This window comes from Notechis scutatus, chromosome 8 (assembly GCF_049901735.1).
Source record: "Notechis scutatus isolate UNSWTSFEM ecotype Mainland chromosome 8, rNotScu1.2, whole genome shotgun sequence".
Taxonomy (NCBI): Eukaryota; Metazoa; Chordata; class Lepidosauria; order Squamata; family Elapidae; genus Notechis; species Notechis scutatus.
Window position 1 is genome coordinate 20,617,204 of NC_142016.1, and position 25,379 is coordinate 20,642,582.

The 25,379-nt window shown below is 45.7% G+C and overlaps 1 protein-coding gene across 1 annotated transcript; it reads left to right on the plus strand.

Annotated features, from left to right (window-relative positions):
* Positions 1-7,404: 7,404 nt before the first annotated feature.
* Positions 7,405-24,995, plus strand: HAS1 (hyaluronan synthase 1). Its single transcript, XM_026684584.2, has 5 exons — positions 7,405-7,456; positions 15,949-16,646; positions 19,173-19,398; positions 20,350-20,482; positions 23,245-24,995. The coding sequence occupies exons 2-5, from the start codon at positions 15,951-15,953 to the stop codon at positions 23,918-23,920; spliced, it is 1,731 nt and encodes a 576-aa protein (XP_026540369.1). The 5' UTR covers positions 7,405-7,456; positions 15,949-15,950; the 3' UTR covers positions 23,921-24,995.
* The last annotated feature ends 384 nt before the right edge of the window (positions 24,996-25,379 follow it).

The following is a 25,379-nucleotide window of genomic DNA, read 5'->3' on the forward strand; positions in this document are numbered from 1 at the left end:
TGAATACATGAAATGGGTACATATAAGAAAAATAAAAGAATAAGAGAAACAATAGGACAGGGACGGTAGGCACGTTGGTGCGCTTATGCACGCCCCCTACTGTTTTTTTTTTTTGCCCCCTATTGAATCAAAGGCTTTACAAAACTTGACATAGGTGAGAAGCATTGTACTAGTAGACAGTCCAAAATCCTTCTTGGATTTTTACTTGGAAACCGCTCCTAGGTTTTGTGCAAAGAAGGAAACTTCTGGCTTTGGGATTTGCTGATGCAATAAGTTTATTGTTACAGGAAAGGCTACACTAAATTAAGAATTCAAAAGGAAAAAGTTGAGGCCAGATGGTTATTACTTTTATTCTACTGAACTTAAAAGCTGAAAGTTAATGCCTTTTTTAAGCCTTTGCCCCATACTTCTCTTTTCTGCTTTTCCCCTTTCCCCACTTTCACACTATCTTTATTTTCACTTATATTTTATATTTTGATAAGTGTAATGTGTGTGTGTAAATAAAACAAAATCTTTCTTCCAAAGGGTAGTAGATAGATAGGTATGTACATTCCAGAGTAGGTAGGTAGGTAGGTAATAGAGATAAGTAGGTGGGTAATAGACAGAGGTAGGTAGGTAGGTAGGTAGATGGATAGATAGGTAGGTAATAGAGATGGATAGGTGGGCAGGTAGGTAGGTAGGTAATAAGAGATAGATAGATAGATAGATAGATAGATAGATAGATAGATAGATAGATAGATAGATAGATAGATAATAGAAATAATTGATAGAGAGATAGAAGATAGAGATAGACAGATAGAGAGATAGATGGAGAGATAGATAGAGAGATTTTATTTTATTTATTTATTTATTTTGATTTGTCAATCGCTTACAAGATAATAGGTATAAGTATATACATAGTTATGAATACATGAAATGGGTACATATAAGAAAAATAAAAGAAACAATAGGACAGGGACGGTAGGCACATTGGTGCGCTTATGCACGCCCCTACAGACCTCTTAGGAAAGGGGTGAGGTCAATAGTAGACAGTCTAAGGTTAAAGTTTTTGGGGTTTGGGGAAGAAACCACAGAGTCAGGTAGAGCAGGGGTCCCCAACCACCGGTCCGTGGACGGTACCAGTCCGGAACAAGTCCTTGGGCCGCATTTTTTGATGAAAAGTGCTTCGTGAGCTTTTCCGGTAGAAACTCACCAGACGTTTCATCAGATGGCGGCAGCTGATGCGACGGCGCGGCGCCCAGCTGATGCCGGTACCGGGCGCGCAAAAGGTTGGGGATCACTGAGGTAGAGTATTCCAGACATTGACCACTCTGTTGCTGAAGTCATATTTCCTGCAATCAAGTTTGGTGCGGTTTACCTTGAGTTTGTATCTATTGTGTGCTCTTGTGCTGTTATGGTTGAAGCTGAAGTATTCATTGACAAGTAGGACATTGCAATCTATGATTTTATATACCATACTTAGATCAAAGATGCCGTAACTCAAAGTTTTCTAGGTCTAGAATTTCAAGTCTGGTGGCATAAGGTATTCTACGAGTAGAGGAGTGGAGAACTCTTTTTGTGAAATATTTCTGGACTTTCTCAACTGTGTTAATATCAGATATGTAACGTGGGTTCCAGACTGATAGATAGATAGATAGATAGATAGATAGATAGATAGATAGATAGATAGATAGATAGATATGATAGACGGATAGAGACAGAGATAGAGATAGAGATAGAGATGGAGCAGTGGTGGGATTAAATTTTTTTACTACCGGTTCTGTGGGCGTGGCTTGGTGGGTGTGGCAGGGGAAGGATACTATAAAATCCCCATTCCCTCCCCACCCCACTAACCCACTTTCCAGCTCCATTCTCCTTTGCAAGGCAACCAAAGGAGACCCCACCAATCAGCTGGGACTTGAGAGGTGGAGAATAGATGGGGACGGGGCCAGTCAGAGGCGGTATTTGCCGGTTCTCTGAACAACTCAAAATTTTCGCTACCGGTTCTCCAGAACTGGTCCGAACCTGCTGAATATCACCTCTCAGATAGAGATAGAGATAGAGATAGAGATAGAGATATAGGGTATATATATATTATATGATAGGTATGGAAATACAGATAGTCCTCAAGGTATGACCACAACTGAGCCCAACATTTATGTTGCTAAGTGAAACATTTGTGGAGTGAGTTTTGCCCCACTGGACAACTTTTCTTGCCACCGTTGTTAAGTGAATCATTGCATTTGCTAAGTTAGCTACACGGTTCTTAAATGAATCTGGATTTCCCCCATTGGACTTTGCTGGTCAGAAGGTTGCAAAAGCGGATCATATGACCCCGGGACACTGCAGCTGTCATAAATACGAGCCAGTTGCCAAGGATCTGAAGTTTGATTTCTTGTGACCATGAAGATGCTGCAACGGTCGTGTGAAAAAACAGTCCTAATTCACTTTTTTTCAGTACCATTGTAATTTTCAGCCATTACTAAATGAACTGTTGTAAGTCAAGGATTAATTGTATAAATATGGGGAGGGGGGAGGAATCATGTTTCTAAGTAACTTTCTAAAGTCTAAACAGCCCAGAAGATGTTATAGGTACCGTAGTCCTCGACTTACAACAGTTACGAAGTTACAGCAGAACTGAAAACCTGTTCTGACCCACGCCCCTTTCCAACAAATCAATCCAAAAGGAACAGAAACCTTGTAATGCTTTTACAAAATAATTAGCTGTGATAAGCACAAGCTTTGCCAAACTGTGCGAGACTTGCCAAAAGATAACAGACAAGAAATAATTTGCAATACAAGAATCTTCAAATACAAACTCAGGATACTGGAATGTCTATGAGGCTGGAGTTTCAAAACGTCTTTGCCTTCTGCAAAGAACATTCATTTCACAGCTGGCTTTTATCCTCTTGAGGGAGGGGCCATTACCTTGCTGCCTAACTCTTGAGTCGCCCGTGCTGCTGCAGCTGCTCTTTCCTGTGAGCAATCCTTTGTGCACGCGCACTTGGCACAGGCTCCTCGGGAACCTCCTCATCACTGCTGCCAGCCCCCACAATCTCTGAAGGCAGCAGTCCACTCCCTAATGGTCCTGGCCCCTCATCTGAGTCCTCCCTCTCCTCAGCCGTCCACACCTGCTGCCAGCTAACCACAACAAAATCGTTCGCAGTTACAGCAGAACTGAAAAGTGGGATTTCTGAACATTTTTCACAGTTACAACCTCTGCAGCAGCCTCATAGTCATGTGATCAAAATTCAGGCACTTGGCAGGGGGTTCGTATTTATGACTGTTGCTGTGTCCCGAGGTTACATGATCCCCTTTTATGACCTTTTCACAAGCAGAGTCAATGGGGGAAAGCCAGATTCATTTAACAACCAGATGACTAACTTACCAACTGCAGGGATTCCCTTAACAACGGTCATTGAAATGGGCTCAAAACTCACTTTTAACAAATGTTTCACTTAACAGCAGACATTTGGGGTCCGGCCTTAGTAAGACCACACCTAGAGTACTGCATCCAGTTTTGGTCACCACACTATAAAAAAGATGTTGAGACTCTAGAAAAAGTGCAGAGAAGAGCAACCAGGATGATCCGGGGACTGGAGACTAAGGCATATGAAGAACGGTTACAGGAACTGGGCCTGGCTAGTCTAGTGAAGAGAAGGACCAGGGGAGACAGGATAGCAGTTTTCCAATATTTGAGGGGCTGCCACAGTGAGGAGGAAGGGATCAAGCTATTTTCTGAAGCACCCGAAGGCCAGACAAAGAATAATGGATGGAAACTGAACAAGGAGAGATTCAACCTGGAAATGAGGAGAAACTTTCTGACAGTGAGAACAATCAACCCATGGAACAGAAGTTGCCCTCGGAAGTTGTGGGAGCGCCATCACTTGAGACTTTCCAGAAGAGATTGGACTTCCATCTGTCAGAAATGGTGTAGGGTCTCCTGCTTGGGCAGGTGGTCGGACTATATGACGTACAAGGTCCCTTCCAACTCTGATTATCTGTTATTGTCTTATTGTGGTCGTAAGTCGAGGATTCCTGCATGAATCCAGGCTGTTTGGCGCATCAGCCATAATGACAAATAAACAAATAATGAAATAAGTCCTAGCCATTCCCCCTCCATTGCTCAATGGAAAAGAGACTCAATTAATGGCCTGAGTCTGAACTGACTAGTTAATCCCCCGGAGCTACATACCTTCTGGTGGGACAAAAAACAGTCTCTCTTTTGTCTTTAGATCCCATAATGGCAGGTAACATTTCACAAGCAAAGTCTGTGTATGGGATGAGATCACTGGCCTTCCTCTCTCATTATTGTGGTCATTGACGGGCCACAGCTTGCCAATGTTTCAGACAGAAGGGCTTTTTTTGTTTTTGTTTTGTTTAGCCTTAACCTGGAAGATGCCAGAATATATTCTTGGAACTGTTTGCACGTAAACCAGGAATCGCATTGGATAAAGGAAACTTCAGAACTGGATGCAGAATCGCAGAGAAGCGTCAGGGTGCAGCAGAGAGTTACTGTTTCTGTGTGTCTCTCTGCCTCCCCCTACTGGTCCTCTAAAGTTGTGCAGCCCAGGTACAGTCTGCCAGGCGCAAACATCTCTTTGAATCAATGTAGAACTTGTTACGTATAGAACTTAATATAACTCCCAGTTGCAATGTTATGGCTGTGAAAGTTGAACCACAAGGAAGCCTGGGTGCCAAAGAATTGAGGCCTTTGAACTCTGGTGCTGGAGGAAAAGACTCCTGCGAGTCCCTTGGACTGCAAGGCGATCCAACGGGTCAGTCCTAGAGGAGATCAACCCTGACTGCTCTTTAGAAGGCCAGATCCTGAAGATGAAACTCAAATACTTTGGCCACCTCTTGAGAAGGAAGGACTCCCTGGAGAAGAGCCTAACGCTGGGAAAGATTGAGGGCAGAAGAAGAAGAAGAAGGGGATGGCAGAGAAGGAGGTGCCTGGATGGAGTCACTGAAGCAGTCCACATGAGCTTAAATTAAAGAATTCTTGAGCTAACATGACTAGAGGAGGAATTTTGGGAGTTGAAAGTCCACAAGTCTTAAAGGTATCAAGTTTGAAGACCCCTGTAGAGACAGATCCACTTCATACTGCAGGAAGCAGGTCACACACCTGTTCTGCCTCTTCCCAGAGCAGAAGATCTTAAAGGTACAGAAAGCCAAATCCTGGTTGAATGCTAGGAAGAACACCCTAAGGCAGGGGTGTCCAACCTTGGCAACTTTAAGACTTGTGGACTTCAACTCCCAGAATTCCTCAGCCAGCTTTGCTGGCTGAGGAATTCTGGGAGTTGAAGTCCACAAGTCTTAAAGTTGCCAAGGTTGGACACCCCAGCCCTAAGGTCAGTTCTCCAACGAACGCCCCCACATCCCTCCACTAATGTGTTAAAGCAGGGTCTCCAACCTTGGCAACTTTAAGCCTGAAGAACTTCAAGTCCTCCAGACTTAAAGTTACCAAGGTTGGAGACCTCTGTGTTAAAGCAGAAGCTGGAAAATTAGCTAAGGGCGTTAATTTAGACTCCTGCTGAGCAAACCCTGGGTTTGATGATCTCAAGGGCCCCTCCCAGGCTTCCTTGGTTCCTCTTTGCTGCTTTATGATTGGGTCACACTATCTCCTTCATTCGACTGGATTATCATTCCTCCCTCCCATTCACCGATGGCCTGGCACTTCAGATACCCTCAACCTACTTCCTTTCTTCTCTCTCTCCCCCCAACCTCTACCCTGTAGCCTTATCCCACGCTTGGATTTCCCCACTCTCAATACTTGTCTGAAGCATGTCCTGATTGCATCATGCTGATCTTCACCCTTGTGTGCTTTCTTCCCCCTCACCCACCCTCCTTTTCCTGGAATCCCAGCAAATGTGAGTTTGCAAAATGGTTTTGCTTTCAACTGGGAGACAGACAGGCAAAGCTTCACCATGCCCTCAGCCACGATTAAACTTGAGTTTAATGTTTCCGATTCAACATGGCTAGGAAGACCCTTGCAAAGGGTGGGGGGGTGTAAAGGATATGGGAGAGGTCTTCCTTATTAGATTTATATTCCACTTTCATCACAGATGCTCGGCAGAGCATGCAAAACATTTCCAGAAGAGACTGTCAAAAATGGAGTAGGGCCTCCTGCTTCGGCGGGGGAGGGGGGGTTGGGCTAGATGACCTACAAGGTCCCTTCCAACTCTGTTATTCAGAAGGAGAAAATCTTGTCCCAATACAGGCTGTGTTGGGAAACATGCTTGGCAAGAGACTTAGCTAGTGGTTTCAGACAATGCACCCAACTGCCATGCGTTTGGCTGGCTTGTGGCCAAACCAGTAACATTCATAACTGGCAATTTATGGTTTAAGTGGGGAAGCGGGGTTTGTCTCCAAATTTGGCGACTTGAAGACTTGGACTCCCAGGATTCCTTAGCCAGCTGTGCTAAGGAATTCTGGGATTTGAAGTCCACAGATCTTCAAAGTTGCCAAGTTTTGGAGACCCCCCCTGGTTTATCCTATCCAGTAAACCTGGCCAATTGGGGCAAGTTTTGTTGCATTTATGTGTACCTGGGGCCAAACTGCTCCCCAAAGCCAGCACTGATTTGAGTTTCCATAAAAGTGCACCAAGCCTTAGCCAACATCTTAACCCAATCCACCTGAGTGTTTCCTGATCGTGTGCAAAGTTCAAGAAAGGTAATTGAAATCTTTTCTTTCTAAAGGAAAAACAGACAGAGAGAGAGAGAGTTAGGAATGGAGCTTGTATGGATTTAGACTGAGCAAGGGCAACTTTAAGACTTGTGGACCTCAACTCCCAGAATTCCTGAGCTAACGTGACTGGAGGAGGAATTCTGGGAGTTGACGTCCACAAGTCTTAAAGCTGTCCCGTTTGAATTAGAGATAGGAGACCACCAGGAGATTCCCCCAGCAGCAGCCAAATCTGCAAAAACACCCACCTCCCGAGAGCCACAGCCTGAGGTCTCCCACAGACACGTCCCCCAAGTGACCAGGTGTGGGTGTCCCGCTGGACGGAGCCTTTTTTAATTTTTTAATTGTATTTATGTCTTTATTTATTTAAACTCCAGGTCCCGTCGATCCAAGGGCCGGCGCGTCCTTTCCTCTGGCGGAGCCATCTCTTTTCCCACGTTCTCAGGGGCCAGGAGACGGGGAGGGCTGGGCGAGGATGGGGCGCTCCAACGCGGGGAAACCGCCCACCAGGCTGACTCAGAGGCGCGGTCCCCCCGGCGGGGCGGCCGGCCGAGGGATTAGGAGGGGGGGGGAAGGCATCCCCACCCACCCAAGACGTCGGACTTAAGCACACACCGCCCAGGAATGGGGGCAGGACATGAAAAGAAGGCAGCCCGGCCCCTCATTGACGCAGGGAAGAGGCCGCCCCTCCCGATTCAAAAGCTTCCCCCGCCAGGCGTGCAACAGCCCCGCTTTCTCAGCCAGCCAGCTCGGGTCCTGCGCGGGCTGCTCTTCGCAAGCCCCGGCGCTGCAGGTAAGAACTGGCCGGCAGGGAGGGAGGGACGGGAGGACCGGTCCGCGGAGCTTGGCTTGCGGGGAGGGGGATGATGGACGGGAGCGGAGCGGGGATTCTAGCTCTACGGAGCCGCTTCGGTAGCGGGGTTGAATTTTTCCAGGCGATCCATGGCTGTAACAATGGCTGGAGGGGGAGGGAGGGAGGTCGGGGAAGGGATGCAAGCCCCCTCCTCCCCTTGCTTTGGCGACGATCCGAGTTTGCACCCGGGGGTCTGCTTTCAGGGGCTACCTAGCCAGAGGATGACTGTGCCTCTGAGAGTGTGCAGAGTGCGCTTTCTCTCTCCCCAGCGCTCCAACCTGGTTCCGGTCCCGGAACATTTCAGGAATTGGGAGCGTGGTTTTAGAAGCGGACCACTCACCAAGGCAAAGCCACCCTCCCACCCCCCCACCCCCATACACAACCCCTGATCATAGAATCATAGGACAACAGAGTTGGAAGGGACCTTGGAGATCATCTAGTCCAACCCCCTGCTTGAGCAGGAGAGTCTGTTCCAAATATTAGTCTCTACCTAGGATCGAACTCGCAGCCCCCTGATTGTGAAGCGAGAGCTCCACCCCTGAATCGCCTCTCTTTAGATAAAATATATATTAAGTCCAAGTTGAAGCTGAAAACACGAAGCGTCTGCATCTAAAATCTTTTTTTCCCCCCCTCCTCCCCCAATCTGCCTAGAGAGGCTTAAGGATGCTTGGGGGGAGGTTATTCAACCGGGATTCATTTACACGTGTGTGTGTGTGTGTGTTTGGGGGGCGGGGGTTCGGTTCCTCCTTCAGTACGGGGAAAGTTCTTGCTTGATGGGTGAGCTGAGCAAAAATGACGGATTGGGTGTCTCTCAACGGCCAGTCTGGATTCCTTAATCCGCGAGCAAAAGAAGAATAGGTGGCTGGGTGATCACTCACTCATGCAAACGTTTCTAGCAGACCCAGACTAGGCAGGTGAAGGTTAGGCACGCTGCTTTTTAACAATGGACCTGGAGCCCAAAAAACCCAAAAAAAAGTTATTCTTGCAAGCCGCTATCGTCAGCCCGAAGAAGAAGAAAAACTCAAACTCTTGGTTGGTACCACAAAGAAAAAGAAAAAAAGGTTGGGGGGATAAGCAGAAATGAATGGGTTGTGTGTGTGTTGTCTGGCCAAGCTTGGCGTTGCTGAAACCACAGGCTCCCAATTCTGATCGGGGTTGGCCAGATGAGCGAAGAGTCCCACGAGATTTAAGGTCACCTTTGCTGGTTCCCACCTGTGAATTTTATATAGATTGCCACATCTTTGGTTTGGATCGTACTTGTGGGCCAAGCCGTTGGGAATGAAACTTGAAGATCGGTTCTCAAGTAGGTTGCAAAAACCGTTTCACAGAGCCCACTGGCCTAGATCTCAGATCGGAAAATTGATTTTATTTTTAATAGGCTCTTCATCCAGGCCTCTGGCAAGGGGGTTGGGTGGGAGAGGGAGTTTGTCCCCTTGATCTCTCACATTTCCCATCTTTATTGCTTATTTTCATTGATTTGGCTTGGGGAGTCTTTTATTCAGAACAGAACAGAATGACCGAGTTGGAAGGGACCTTGCAGGTCATCTAGTCCAACCCTACCCCTGCCCAAGCAGGAGACCCAGATTTCATAATCGTTTCTTTGTTTGATTGCTATGAGCCCCTCCTTCAGAGTTGGGTGCCATACATGTTTATTAATAAATTATTATTTTACTTTTAAATCTTTCTAATCTGAACCGCCCTAGGTTTTCTTCTCCTTAGCTCTCTGCTGGCTGGGACAGGTGGAAGCTGTAATTCAGCCACATCTCAGGAGCTGCAGCTTTGCTATCTTCCTTGCCCCATTTCTGCTACATCAATATTCTTTTAATTTAAGAGTCTTGTTTCTCAACCCTGGCCCCTTGAAAATGCCGGCTGGGGAATTCTGGGAGTTGAAGTTCACACGGTCTTCAACTTGCCAGAGTTGGGAAATAGGGACTTAGAGGATGGCTTATGTTTGGGTAGGAGACTGAGTGTGTGATCCCTCTCCATCTGCTCGGTCATCTGCATATAATCTATTGAACCTGGGAGATATACCAGTCATGAAAGCGGCATATAACTATGGAGGTGGGACAGGGGGTGAGGTTCTGTGTTATCGTAAAACTTCCAGTTGATTTTGATTCCTGGAAATTACCTGAACAAATTCCTGCAGTTTCCTTGCCAATGTTTTTCATTGCCTCCTTCCCAGGGCTGAGAGGAAGGGGCTGGCCCAAAGTCATCCAGCTGGCTTTGTGCCTAAGGTGGGACTTGAAGTCACAGGCCCCTAATTCCTAGCCCTGTGCCTTTAACTACTACAGCCAAACTGGGTCTTATTAAAGCTGTAGAGTGGGGAGGGGGGGTACATCAACAAGAGCATCCAAGGTTGACTCAGCCTGCCATCCTTCTGAGGTGGGTAAATTTGGGGGGGGCGGGCAATAGGCTGACTCTGTAAAACCGCTTAGAGGTTTTAACATAAAGCGGTATATAAGCCTAAGTGCTATTGCTATGATAAGAGCCGTGGTGGCGCAAGTGGTTAGAATGCAGTATCGCTGACTAATTCTGCTGACTGCCAGCAGTTCGATCCTGACCGGTTCAAGGTTGACTCAGCCTTCTGTCCTTCTGAGGTGAGTAAAATGTGGACCGAGATTGTTGGGGGGGGGGGCAGTAGGCTGACTCTGTAAACCGCTTAGAGAGGGCTGTAAAAGCACTGTAAAGTGGTATAGAAATCTTAAGTGCTATTGCTATAAGAGAGGTGAAAAGGGGACCTACAAGCTCAGCTATCTGATAAGTCAACACTCCCGAAAGCAGGATAGCTGATCTCTTATCTTGCAAGTGGGAGAGCGAGAGACTATGGCTCAGACACGGCTACCAGGTTTAGTGTACATCCACTGTTCCTCTTTGGCTCGGTTTACAATTTTGTCCGATTTAGCAACAATGCTGCCCAAGGCATGTTGCCATGGAATTCTCCCATAACAACACAAATTCAGCTCTCTCGTCTCCTCCAGGTATGTGTGTTCACATGACGGCCCAAACACACGCATTTATTTATTGATTGATTGATTGATTTGATTTATTTATTTGATTTATATTGCCGCCTATTCGCCCATGGCGACTCAAGGCGGCTTACACAATGTAAAATCATATTTAAAATAAAAATAAAAACAATAAGAACTAACAAAAAGAATAAAATAAATTAGTAAAATACAATAGAACAAAATTCAGGGTGGGGAACCAACTCCCACCCTCCGCCCCAACGACAGCGGGTCACATTTGATGGGTTCCATCCCTCTCTGGGTTCCCCAGGCCCGCTGGCAAAACCAGGTCTTCAGTGCCTTTCGGAAGAGTATTAGTGAGGGGGCCCTTCTAATCTCTGGGTGGGGGATGATGTTCCAGAGAGATGGAGCCACCACAGAGAAGGCCCTTCTTCTAGGTCCCACTAGGTGTATTTTGCTCAAGGGTGGGACCCACAGCATTCCCTGCCTCCTCGCTCTAATGGGTCAGGTAGATATCACCTGGCAAGAGATGTTTCCTCAGATAACTTGGACCCAAGCCATGAAGGGCTTTAAAGGGGACAACCAGCACCTTGAATTGCACCCGGAAGCAAATTGGCAGCCAAGGCAGCTCCTGCAGGAGAGGTGATACATGTGCACACCGGGGTCTGCACAAAACCATGCGGGCCGCTGCATTTTGCACCAACTGGAGCTTCCGGATGCTCTTCAAGGGCAGCCCCATGTAGAGCGCGTTGCAATAATCAAGGCGGGAAATGACCAGGGCATGAGTGACTGTGAGTAGGGAGCGCTGATCCAGGAAAGGGCGTAATTGGTGCACAGCCCGCAGTTGTGCAAAGGTCCTCCTGGCCACGACCACCACCTGCTCTTTGAACAGGAGTTGTGAGTCCAGGAGAACCCCCAGATTACGCACAGGGTCTGTTTGGGGTAGTGCCACCCCATCCAAGACTAAAGGTGGTAATTTTCTCTGAACCAATGAACCCCAGACCCAGAGCCACTTGGTCTTGCATGGGTTTAGTTTCAACCCGTTGCTCCCCATCCAGCCCCTAACAGCCTCCAGGCATTGCGAGAGGGAGGACACAGCAACACTTAACTCACCATGGGACATACAGCTGAGTATCATCAGCATATTGGTGATACCTCAGTCCATGGTGATGGATGATCTCACCCAGCGGCTTCATATAAATGTTGAACAGGAGCGGAGAGAACCCCGCGGAACCCCGTAAAGCAGTGGGTGAGGGTTGGATCTCTCCCCTCCTATCAACACTGACTGAGAGTGGCCGTAGAGGAAGGAAGTGAACCAAGACACCACAAGGCCTCCCATTCCCATCCCCTGAAGCCGTCCCAGAAGAATCCCATGGTCAGTGGTATCAAAAGCCACCGAGAGGTCAAGTAGAGCAAAGATGGATGCACTTCCCTCATCCCACTCCCGCCAGAGATCATCCAAAAGTGCAACCAATGCTGTTTCTGTCCCAAATCCAGGCCTGAATCCTGACTGGTAGGGGTCGAGATAATCCCTTTCATCCAGAAACTTCTGGAGCTGCTGCGCGACCACCTTCTCAACAACCTTCCCCCCAAAAGGGAAGATTGGAGACAGGTTGGAAATTATCCAACCGGGTGGAGTCCAGCGATGGCTTCTTAAGAAGAGGGCGGACCACAGCCTCCTTAAAGTTCTGGGGCACCGCCCCCTCCTGTAGAGAAGCATCGGTGCACAGTTGGTCATGTGCTTCCCATTAACCCCTGATGATGTTGTAAGTGCTTGTGGTGGTTTGGCAATAGGAGAAGTTGAGCCTTGGGTCAAGAATGTCAAACAAAGAGTGGAACTCTGCCTTCAAGAACCTCATAGAAGGGTTGAGAGCCAGTTTGGTTTAGGGGTTAAGGCATTAGGATACAAAGTGGGAGATGGTGAGTTCTAGTCCCATTTTAGGCGTGAAAGCTGCCTGGGGCATGATCACTGGAGATGGTGAGTTCTAGTTCTGCATTAGGCACAAACGCTGATTGGATGACTGAGCCAACCACCAGGAGACTGTGAGTTCTAGATCCACGTTAGGCATGAAAGCTGATTGGATGACTGGTCCAACCACCAGGAGACTGTGAGTTCTAGATTCATGTTAGGCACGAAAGCTGATTGGATGACTGGGCCAACCACCAGGAGACTGTGAGTTCTAGTCCCGTCTTAGCCATAAAATCTGGCTGGGTGAACCTTGGCTCAGTCATCCTCTCTTAGCCCAACTCACCTCACTGGATGGTTGTTGTGGGGGAAAAACAGTAGGTGGAACGGATATGTCGGCTATCTTGAGTTATTTACAAGAAAGAATAAAAGGCAGGATACAAATTAAGTAAAACAAGATGAAACTCTCCCAGGATCTCAGGGTTTAGTTCTCATGGTGATTCCTACTCTGCTCAGAAGTAAATCCCACAAGATAAGATAGTGTTTTGATGGTCCATGCTGATTGACGTCATTTTTGGATTTCTGCTCCTACCTGGTCGGTCGTCTTCCAAAGACCGTCTCTGTTCCCACTACCTAGCCTAGGAGTGCTGCCATGTTGAAGGCCAGCTCACAACTTTTTGGGGGTCACAGGTGGTCCTTGACTTACAACCATTTGTTTCGTGACTGTTGAAAGTTACAATGGCTCGATCACTTTTCACACACTTGGCAATTGGTTCGTATTTTTGATGGTCCCGGTGTCCCATGGATCATGTGGTCATCTTTTTTTGACCTTCTGAGAAGCCGAGTCAACGGTGAGGCCGGGTTCACTCAGCAACCATGTTACTGACTTACCCCTGCAATGATTCACTTAACGGTGGGAGAAAGGCCATAAAATTGGGACAAAACTTGATAACTCTCTTGCTAAGTAACGGAAAGGTTGGGCTTGTAAGTCACTTGTTTCTAAAGTCATTCTGTCTGTTACTCCTTATGATTCTTGACTCTTGATGAATGTATCTTTCCTTTTGTGTACACTGAGAGCATTTGCACGAAAGACAAATTCCTTGTGTGCCCAATCACACTTGGCCAATAAAGAATTCTACCATTCTACCTGTCTACCTGCTCGAGACTAACCGATTTTGTTTTTAGTTTATTTAGTTTAGTTTAGTTTAGTTTATTGTCATTGCACCTCGTACAACGAAATCAAACACCATCTTCAGTGCACATCATGACCATGAAAATAAACACAAACACACATCCTTCACCCTTCACACACTGAACTGAAAACCTCCGACACCGCACCAATACTGCACCATATACCAGAATTCAACAGAGTTACTGCCCTGGGATAGAAGCTTCTTTTTCAGCCTATTTGTCCTTGCTTTTATTATCCTGTACCATCTGCCAGATGGTAATAGTTTTAAAAAAGGGTTCCCAGGATGAGATGGATCTTTGAGAATGTTTTGAGCTTTCTTAAGGCAGCGGGAGGTATAAAGCTCTTCCAAAGAGGGGAGAGGGCAACCCATGATCCTCTGGGCAATGACGTTCACCCTCTGGAGCGCTGTCCTATCTGCCACTGTGCAATTGGCAAACCATACAGAGGTGCAGTATGTTAAAATGCTCTCTATGGTGCAGTGGTAGAAGGTCACCAGCAGTTTTTCATTCAGTTGTTGTTTCCTAAGAAGTCTCAGGTAGTTTAATCTGTGGTGGGCCCTTTTGACCAGGGCTGCAATGTGAGTACCCCAGGTCAGGTCCTCTTTTAGGGTAACACCCAGAAACTTAAAACTAGCCACTTGCTCCACTCGGTCTCCATTGATAAGCAAGGGCTGGATGTCTGATTTTCCACCAGAGGCAGAAAATCCATCCATCATCTCTGCCCCCAAAAAACCAAGAAACCGTGATAAACTATTTAACCGTGTTTAGTTTGCTTTTTTAGTCTTTGGTACTCAGCTAGGTGCTGCCCAAGACAAGAGTTGTCTGCTAACATGGGGGAAAAGGAGATTTCGATACTGTCTCAGGAAGGGTTAAGTAAGAAAGAACACACACGTGTACATTCAAGTGGTAATAACACAAGTACCATCCCAATAACTTTGCTGTTTATTTATTCAGTGACCCATTGCTGCCAATTTGGAGAAATGCCCTTTTCTTGGCTCTGTAAATATATATATTTTTAACAGCTTTGTTCTGAGACCGTGCCAGGAAATTAGCTTAGAGATGCTTGGGGTGGGCGCAGCCTGGAAAAGGGGAACCCACCCAGCCTGGGAGGGGAGCATCTCAACCCCTTTTTTCCTAATAGAAAATCTCAATGGGCCCCTCTCCTTCTGGGTCAACAGGAAGAATAATTGCAAGTCGCTCGGTAGTTGGATGGTTGAGCTTCAGTTGGCCTAATTCCACCATGTTCTAAATAGCCAGTTCAGTCACGAAGGGTTTTGTACGCATATAAAGTCAGAGCTTCTTCTAATCAGGGTTGAAAGAGGCTAGGGTGGTCTCACGTACAACCATGTTAGAACCATAAATCATGATTTATGTATGGACTAGCTCAATACCCATGCTTCGCTATGGAACTGTGTGGTCGGGCTTAGTTTTTGGGGAGGAAAATAAGGAAAAAGAAATTCTGCCTCTGCCTACCAGCATCTATCAGTATTCATCTGGCTAGCATCCTGTCAGTGTGTGAGAGAGTTGAGGGCTGTTTGGAAACTGAAACAGTATTTGCTGTGTGAGCAAGAAGGAGACAGCAAGGAGTCTGGGCGTGGCCTAGCTCAACTGTTCTGCGCTAAAGGTGCTTGATGCTGTGAAACTGAACTGAAACTGAAAATCCTCTCCTCTGCTTTTGTTTTGCATTTGGAACAGATTTCTTTTCAGGTGGGGAGGGGGAGTAGAACTCCTTAGCATCAGAGCCTGTTAATAATAATATACGAAATACTGATGCTCTGATGGACATTTCGAAAAATCCTTTCTTAGTGAGCACCTAGAAGCCCTAAATTACCCTTTATGAAGTTGGCCATATGTGTTTGTGAGACATGATTTATGATTTAATATTGGGGGTGGGGGGGGGGATGATCCAATGCATAGTTAAATTCAACCACATGGCAAAATATCTCTGTGTCCCTTGGCCAGCAATTTATTAAGATATAAGTTGAGGATTGTATTCTTTCATGTCCTTGTGAGACAGCACCCTGGGTCTGTTCCCATCAATAAATATTACATTCGTATCATTAAAAACTGAGATTACTGAGTGGTGGGGTGGCCTAGAAGTGGAGCTCTCGCCTCACAATCAGGAGGCTGTGACTTCGATCCTAGGTAAAGGCAGATATTTCTCTCTCCCAATGGGCACAATGTGAACATATCAGCTGAAAAAAAAAACTCCGCATTGGTGACAGGAAAGGCATCTGGCCACTAAACACTCTGCTAGCTCCATTCAGTTGCCCACACTCCAACCCACAGGGGATTATGGGGTGATTAAAAGACGATGATTAAAAAAATGTAGATTACTCACCTCCCTTCTTTTTTTCCTTCTTTTCTAGGGATGGATGTTTCCAAAGCCACCAAATTTTTTGTCTCGACGGGACGTCGAGTCATCACCATCGGGTTTGCCTTGCTCATATTATTAGTGCTGGCCTGGGCTTACATTACGGGCATCCAGCTGGTCTCTGACCAATACCACATCATGGCCTTTGGTCTCTACGGAGCCTTCCTCACCTTCCACCTCATCATCCAAAGCTTCTTTGCCTTCCTGGAGCACAAGAGGATGAGGAGGGACTCGCTGTCCTGCAGCTACACCAAGTCTGTGGCCCTCACCATCTCTGCTTATCAGGAGGACCCGGCCTACCTCCGCGAGTGCCTTCAATCGGTCAAGTCAACCCTGTACCCCCCGGAGAAACTCCGGATCATCATGGTGGTGGACGGGAACAGCAACGAGGACAGGTACATGATGGATATGTTCCAAGAAGTCTTTGCTGGAGAAGACGTGGGCACTTTCATCTGGGAGAACAACTACCACCATCAGCCTCAGTTGGATATGGAGATAGGGGAAAGCGGTTACCAGACCGGGGATGAGCCCTCTCACTATACCGAGATTGATATGGAAGATCCCGGCCAGCTGGTGGTGGAAGAACTGATCCGCACCAAGAGGTGCGTCTGCATCATGCAAAAATGGGGTGGGAAGCGAGAAGTCATGTACACGGCTTTCAAGGCCCTCGGGAATTCCGTGGACTATGTTCAGGTACCAGCTTCTTTTTTTTTATTCTTTTATAGGACATGGGGAGGGTGACATGATAGCAGGGTTCCAATATCTCAGGGGCTGCCACAAAGAAGAGGGAGTCAAGCTATTCTCCAAAGCACCTGAAGGCAGGACAAGAAGCAATGGGTGGAAACTCATCAAGGAGAGAAGCAACTTAGAACTAAGGAGACATTTCCTGACAAAGTTAGAACAATTGATCAGTGGGACAACTTGTCTCCAGAAGTTGTGAATGCTCCAACACTGGGGGGTTTTAAGAAGAGATTGGATAACCATTTGAGTGAAATAGAAAAGAGTCTCCTGCCTAAGTAGGGGGTTGGACTAGAAGGCCTCTAAGGTCCCTTCCAAGTCTCTTATTTTGTTAAACAGGAGGTATCCTTTTCTGGGCTGAGATCTCTCTGTGGCTTTTGATACCATAGACCGGGGGTCTCCAAACTTGGCAACTTTAAGACTTGTGGACTTCAACTCTGGGAGAACAATTCTGGGAGCTGAAGTCCACAAGTCTTAAAGTTGCCAAGTTTGGAGACCTCTGCCATAGACGGTGGTAGAGAACTGGAGGCTAAAACATAGGAAGTATGGTTGTAGGAATTGGATATGTCTAATTTAATGAAAAGAAAACGTAGGGGTGACATAATAGCAGTGTTCCAATATCTGAGGGGCTGCCACAAAGAAGAGAGAGTCAAGCTATTCTCCAAAGCACAAGAAGGCAGGACAAGAAGCAGTGGGTGGAAACTACTCAAGGAGAGAACCAACCTAGAACTAAGGAGACATTTCCTGACAATGAGAACCATTAATCAGTGGAACAACTTGTCTCCAGCAGTTGTGGATTCCCCAACACTGGAGGTTTTAAAGAGATTGGACAGCCATTTGTCTGAAATGGTATAGTTTCCTGCCTGAGCAGTGAGTTGGACTAGAAGACCTCCAAGGTCCCTTCCAACTCTATTCCATTCTATTCTATTCTATTCTATTCTATTCTATTCTATTCCACTATGGTATTTATCTCACCTTCCCCTGTGAGGACCTTCCTGGAGTATAATACAGTCTATTCCCAGTCAGTTTTATCTTTTCTGGAAGGTTGACGATGGTGACTCATCCCAAAACATACATTGGCCTTCAGAGCTAAGTAGAGATTTGAATTCCAGATCAACATCTTATCCCAACATTCTTTAACTTAGTCTCTTCCAAATGTCCTGGAAAATTCACCTTTGGCATCTGATCATGTCTGGGCATGTTGGCATTAATAGTTTGGCACATCTGGAAGGTACATGGTTGAGTAAATTGGCCCTAACCATTATTCTTCACCCAAGCAGCTAACCACCTAGTTGTTTATTGGTCTTGAAAATTGCGTATCTTCCCTCTGCTTGTTGTTGGGCTAGGATTTTTTTTAATCATTTCATTGATTACAATGTCTAGGATTCCAGATTCTAGCATGGTAATGATATCAGCTCTGGCAGCCCCGCAATTTGCAACCATGTCCAGCCATTACAGTTGGGCAGCTAAAATGCTCCCAACAAAATTTAGCATGGTAAAACCACACTGACCTTGACTGATCTCCCCCCACCCCAAAAAAATGCTTCATTAATTACTCTCCATAGGGTGTCTTCCTTTTTAATCTCTTCAGCCCCTTTATGGCTAGCCCTGTAATCTTGGTTTTCTAGAAAACAAACCATGCATTTCCTCATCTGCATACGCTTCAGTTCCAAGGTTAGATAGCTTTCATTCCCATTCCACCGAGTGGGCAACTGAGGAAGTAAACTGTTATCTTTTTAAGTCAATCAGTGACTGTTATACATGAGATAGGTTGCATTTAGTTGTTTACTAGACTGGGCGCTTCCATGGCATCGTAGTTGCTGCAAATGAAACTGGTTCTGACAGTCAGCTTGGAAGACAGGAGGAAGACTAGGCATCTCCAAACTTTGCGATTTTAAGACGTGTGGACTTCAACTCCCAGAATTTTCCATCCAACATGGCTGGCAGAGGAATTCTGGGCATTGAAGTCCACAAGTCTTTAAAGCTGCCATGTTTGGACACCCTCCTGGCCAAGGCAACGGTTTGATAAAAGACATCTGAGTCCAAAGCAGAAGTGAGGTTATAGAAAAGATCTCAGAAGGGGTCTAATTCTGTGGAAAGCAAAGACAGGAGATAAGGAAAGACTTGCAAGATTCTGTATCTCACTTTAACAATAAAAGTAGTATTAATACTCTTGGCTTTGACTTCCTATGGAAACCACCCTTTACTTTCCAGAGAACTCCATTGTCTAAGCTATAATTCTTCCTCTTAACTCCCAAGGTTCTTCTCACAGACCAGTACGATCTATGTATTCCTCTGATCTTGTTGTGGCCTTTGGCTTGTCCATGTATGTACATCTGTGTGCCATGTCAGCTGTGCTTGGAAAGAAGAGGTCCAAGGTGGAATTCTTCTGGACCAAGGCTCTAGGTTCCAGCAATTCAGGTCTTCCTGACCAGCTGAAAGGGGTGATCTTTAGACTAAACTCTTGGCTTCTCCCACCAGGTATGTGACTCTGACACCAAGTTGGAACCAGAAGCAACAGTAGAACTGGTGAAGGTGCTGGAGTCCAACGAACGCTACGGGGCCGTTGGTGGCGATGTGAGGATACTCAACCTGTCCGACTCGTACATCAGCTTCATGAGCAGCCTGCGCTACTGGATGGCTTTCAACATTGAGCGGGCCTGCCAGTCCTACTTCAACTGTGTCTCCTGTATCAGTGGTCCTTTAGGTAAGGTTTCCACCATAAACTACGCCTATAAGCATTCGAGATTTGATCAGATTGCGATTTGGCCCTCTGCGCATTTAGGATTTGAATTTTATCTTCAGCTTTTTTTCAAGTTGTAGGTTTGGACCGTATTTTTGAATGCTGTTTCTCAACTGTTAAGTTGTCTCAAAATTTCCATTGTTGACTTGCTAGTATAGATTTGGCAACTAAGAATAAGAATATAATTTGTTCTGTAAAGCACAGGGATGTTTATCACTCTCTATGCGAGAACTGAAGTTGAAGATCAAATGTAGATGGATTTTAACCCCAGTGCAAATAATGGCAAGTACCACCTCTGACTGGCCCCGCCCCCATCTATTCTCTGCTGATTGGCTAGGTCTTCTTTAGTTGCCTTGCACAGGAGAACAGAGCTGGAAAGCAGGTTAGTGGGGTGGGGAGGGAATCTAGCAATTAATAAGAAGCTTGGAGATGTAAACTGAAGCGGAAGTTTCATGGTGTGTGTGTGTGTGTGTGTGTGTGTGTGTGTCAGTGGTAGGATCGAAAAAATTTTACTACCAGTTTTGTGGGTGTGGCTTGGTGGCTGTGGCATGGATAGGTGGGCGTGGCAGGGGAAGGATACTGCAAAATCCCCATTCCCTCCCCACCCCACTAACCTGCTTTCCAGCTCCGTTCTCCTGTGCAGGGCAACCAAAGAAGACCCAGCCAATTAGCTGGGACTCAATGGGAGGCAGAAAATAGATGGGGGCGGGGCCAGTCAGAGGTGGGATTTGCCGGTTCTCCAAACTACTCAAAATTTCCACTACCAGTTCTCCAGAACCGGTCAGAATCTGCTGAATACCACCTGGTCTAAGTCCTTTCTCATGAAACACTCCTGGAAAGATTAATGCATTTCCACGATCCACTGCATTTTTTTCTTTTAAATCTTACCCCTTCTTTTTTAATTGGTTCAATCAGGCCTGTATCGGAATGACCTCCTACAGCAGTTTCTGGAATCCTGGTACAATCAGAAGTTCCTTGGAACACACTGCACCTTTGGGGATGACAGACACCTCACCAATAGGATGTTGAGCATTGGCTACGCCACCAAGTAAGGAGATCTGGGTATCTGATGGAAAAGGAACCATGTGGTGGAAGGAAATGTGAGAAGTCTGTTGAAGTAGTTCTTTTAGGGTGCTATTTTTTATTTTATTTTTTGCAAGTAGGACTTCCCATTTCCACACTTCATTTAGGAAGTCCTCCAGATATGGCTTCTTGACTTAACAGCAGAATTTTTGCAACCTGGACAGTTTAAGAGGAGTGGACTTCAACTCTTAGAATTCCTTACCCAGAAAGGCCCTCTTAAACTTGCCCAGGTTGAGAAATATTGACTTATAGGATTATTGTTTAGCACACAGACAGCTCTTTGGGAGCCCTTAAAGAACCTTAAGGAATCTTGTGATTTTGTTGAAGCTTTGACTTTTTAACTGACGCTGGTAGCAGCCCTTGTAGGTACTGGGGTATCAAGCTACAAGATGAATTCAGGCTCTTCTTACCTTTTCCAGTTTTGGTATGGAGCTGACTTAATAAATCTTTGCCCAAACATTATTCCTATTAAGGTGTTATGTTGGGAAATCAAATTGGTTCAAGCTTGAATTACTTAGATTTCTGCTGTGCACTTAAACACCCACACAATAATTTTTGGTATCCCCAGATTGGTTCATGAATTGCTATGTTCAAACAATATGATCAATTTCGGATAATAAACTTAATTTCTGCTTTTATATAAGATGCTTTGTCCAAATCAAGACACTCTTCTTGTGAATGCGATATGAAAAGGGAGCTATTCAGTTTGCAGAGAGAAAAGCTTGATTTCCATAACATCTTAAACCGCAGATCTTCCAACCCTTTTCCACCTAGTTGAGTATGTTGCATACAAATGCAGACAGAAAATAAGGTTTTCGTGGCCTTTCTCTCGTTTTTTTACAATGATAACCTCATGAGGTAGAACGGGGATCTCCAAACTTGGCAACTTTAAGACTTGTAGACTTCAATTCCCAGTATTCCCCAGCCTGGGTGGGGAATTCTGGAATTGAAGTCCACAAGTCTACTTTGCAGATAGGGAACTGTAGCAATGGGATGGATTTCTTGTACCAAACTTCACCGTGTTGTCCTCCAGTTCCCATAGCAGGTATTTTGGGCGAGGTTTTCATTAGAGACATAGGGCTGGAAGAGACCTTGAAAGTTCTTCTAGTCCAAACCCCCCGCTAAAGACGGGAGACCCTACACCCGTGATGGCAAACCTATGGCATGCGTGCCTAAAGTGGCACGCGAAGCCATGTCGCCTGGCACGTGAGGCCTAGCCTATCTGTCTTCCGGGTTTCTGGTCCGCATGCGCGTGCGATGATCAGCTGTCCTTCGTGCTTGCGGCAATGCTGAAAAACAGCCTGCGCATGTGCGCTGGCCAGCTGATTGTCAGGCGCACATGCACACTAGAACCCAGAAGTTTGGCTTTTCCAGAGTGTGGCCCTGACAAGAGTGTGCACACGTGCAACGTTTCCGCGTGACCTTTTCGGCACTCAGTACCGAAAAGGTTTGCCATCACTGCCCTATACCATCCAGACTAACGGATGTCCAATGTTTTCTTGAAAACCTCCAGGAGAGAAGCATCCCCAAATCTACCTAACTGTTCTCACTGTCCGGAAATTTCTCCCTAGTTCCAGGTTAGATCTCTCTGGAATGAGCTTCCACCCATTATTTCTTGTCCTGTCCTTAGGTGCTTTAGAGTCAACCCTTCTTCTCCATGACTGCCCCTCAAGTACTGGAAGACAGCCTCTCATGTCAACCCAACCCTTCTATTAGTTCCTTACATATCCAGTGTAGCCATGATCAGGAATTGAGTTCCCTACTTATCTAGTGTAGCCATGATCAGGAAAGGTCCGGTGCAGGAAGTACTCAAGACCACAATGAGTCATAATGGAGTCAAAAGTAAACCGCTCCAAACTCGGTTGCAGAAAATAGGACTTCAGCAACAGAGTGGTCAATGCCTGGAACTCACTCCCTGACTCTGTTGTTACATCCTCAAACCTCTAAAACCTTAACCTTAAACTTTATTTTATTTATTTTATTTGGTTTGTCAATTGCTTACAAGATAATAGGTATAAGTAAAAACATAGTTGTGAATACATGGATACATATAAGAAAAATAAAAGAAACAATAGGACAGGGACGGTAGGTACGTTGGTGCGCTTATGCACGCCCCCTACAGACCTCTTAGGAAAGGGGTGAGGTCAATAGTAGACAGTCTAAGGTTAAAGTTTTTGGGGTTTGGGGAAGAAACCACAGAGTCAGGTAGAGTATTCCAGGCATTGACCACTCTGTTGCTGAAGTCGTATTTCCTGCAATCAAGTTTGGTGCGATTAACCTTGAGTTTGTATCTATTGTGTGCTCTTGTATTGTTATGGTTGAAGCTGAAGTATTCATTGATAGGTAGGACATTGCAATATATAATTTTATGTACCATACTTAGATCGGACCGAAGGCGGCATAGTTCTAGGTTTTCTAGGTCTAGAATTTCAAGTCTGGTGGCATAAGGTATTCTGCAACGAGTAGAGGAGTGGAGAACTCTTCTCTGTCCACCGTGTCCATACACCAGCGTGCCTACCATCCATCTCCTACTATTCTCATTTATTCATACTCATTTATTATGCATATACTTATACCAGTTTATACCTATATGTTTATATTATGTTCATGCTTATACTTGTTTTCTCATACATGCTTGACAAACTAAACTAAACTAAATAAAATAAACAAATCAAGTTGTGTCTTCTTCCTTCTGTGTTAAATCTTTGCCTCCTTTCCTTGTGCCAGGTACACAGCTCGTTCCCGCTGCTACTCAGAGACCCCGTCCTTATTCCTACGTTGGCTGGCTCAACAGACCCGTTGGACCAAGTCTTACTTCCGGGAATGGCTCTACAACGCCCTCTGGTGGCACCGGCATCACCTCTGGATGACGTACGAGTCGGTGGTCTCCGGCATCTTCCCTTTCTTCGTCACGGCCACCGTCCTGCGGCTCTTCTACGGGGGGAACCTGTGGGATGTGCTGTGGGTCTTGCTTTGCGTCCAGCTGGTGGCCTGTGTGAAGGCCCTTTACGCTTGCTGGCTGAGAAGCAACCCGGTCATGCTCTTCATGTCCCTTTATGCCGTCCTCTATATGGGAGGTCTACTTCCGGCCAAGTATTTTGCCATCTTGACAATGAACAAGAGCAGCTGGGGCACTTCCGGCCGGAAGAAAATGGTCGGCAACTATATGCCTCTGCTACCTGTTTCCATCTGGGGTCTTCTTCTGTTGGGAGGCCTGATCTACACCATCTACCAAGAGGCCTTGGCTGACTGGACAACGGAAGCCAAACAAGCAGAGATCTTGTACTTGCTCGCTGGCTTGGCCATCTACTTGGGCTATTGGACTTTCATGGTCATGCTTTACTGGGTATGGATCCGGAAGTGTTGCCGGAAGCGAATGGACTTCTACAGCTTGGAGGTATGAGGACGAAAGAGAGCGAAGATCTCCACAATCCTAGATTCCTCATCTAAAGCTGTAGCAGTACGGAGCAACTTAACGGAAGGATCTCCAGCATCAGAACTCAAGAGTTTCTAATTCAAGGGGGACTAAAAGCCAGTTCTTCCCCTCTCTTGAGTTGTTTCAACTCAAGGTGTGTCTTGTTCAGGCTGAAGTTTAGACTCCTTGGTTCTCTTTGCGAATCCAGTGGGGGAGCCAGATGACGGTACAGGAGCTGTGAGGGGTGGGGTGTCTGTGTGTTTGTGTATGTTGTGTGTATGTTTCTCAGGGAGGATATTTATTTCATCCAGCAAAACGTGAGATGGAGAACATGCTTCTGCTCTCTGTTCTCCTGTCCTGAGGAACGTTTTCCGATCTGAAATTTATTTATTTACTGCTAAATCCTCTCATTCCAGGGGTACTTCTGTACCCAGGGTACTTTTTGACTCGCAACCACCTCTCGGATGGAGCCACTGGGTGATGCCACCACACGAGGGTGTGGACTGCACAGGAAACTTGTTAAATTTGCACTGAAATGCTGTGCCACAGCCACCAAAGGTGGAAAATGCTGCATCCATCACTCATCATTGAAGTTCTCCTGATGTTTTGCAGGAGTGAAGATCTTGCTGAGAAAAATGGGGAAGCGGTGAGGGGAAAATCCTCACTTTATTAGAAGCTAAGATCAATATTTTTTTTTGCATCTACGGATGCTATATAATTTTAAAACAATTGTTTGTGGCTTCTTCTTTTTTTGCAAAAAGGAAAATAATAATAATTTGTCTTAGGCTTTGTGAAGACTCAATAACAAAACAAATACAAACATTTACCATTGTGTGACTGAAGATGGAAAATTCTGCCTTCCTTGATTCTTTTTTCTCCTGGAAAGATAGCTGATGGGTGGGTCAAAATTCGCACCCGCTACCTCTATTTTTGTTTTTTGGGCCACAATATTGTCTGGGTGGAATTTGAGGGACATCTTTCTTACAGGAAAAAGAAGGATCTGAAGTTATTTATTTGCCATATTTTAATAATGAAAAGGAGGGCTATTTAATTTTTTTAAAAACGTTGAATGATGATGTAAAAAAAAAGTTTTATAAGCAATGTAAAAATAAAACACTATTTATTTTATAAAATCCCTTTCCTGGTGTTTTATCTTAATATATTCCCTCAGGCCAGGCAAATGTTTTGAACCAGCAGCTGGTTGAATGCGTCTGTTATACTATAAAACGCAGAATATACAGAATATACAATAAAACACAGAATATATTAAGTACCTGTACCTGGACTACTACTAAGTATATACAGGTAGCCCTTGAGTTCCAATAATTCATTTAGTGACTGTTCGTAGTTACAATGGCACTGAAAAATGTGACTTAAGACCATTTTTCACACTTACGACCGTTTCAGCTTCCCCATGGTCATGTGATCAAAATTCAGCCGCTTGGCA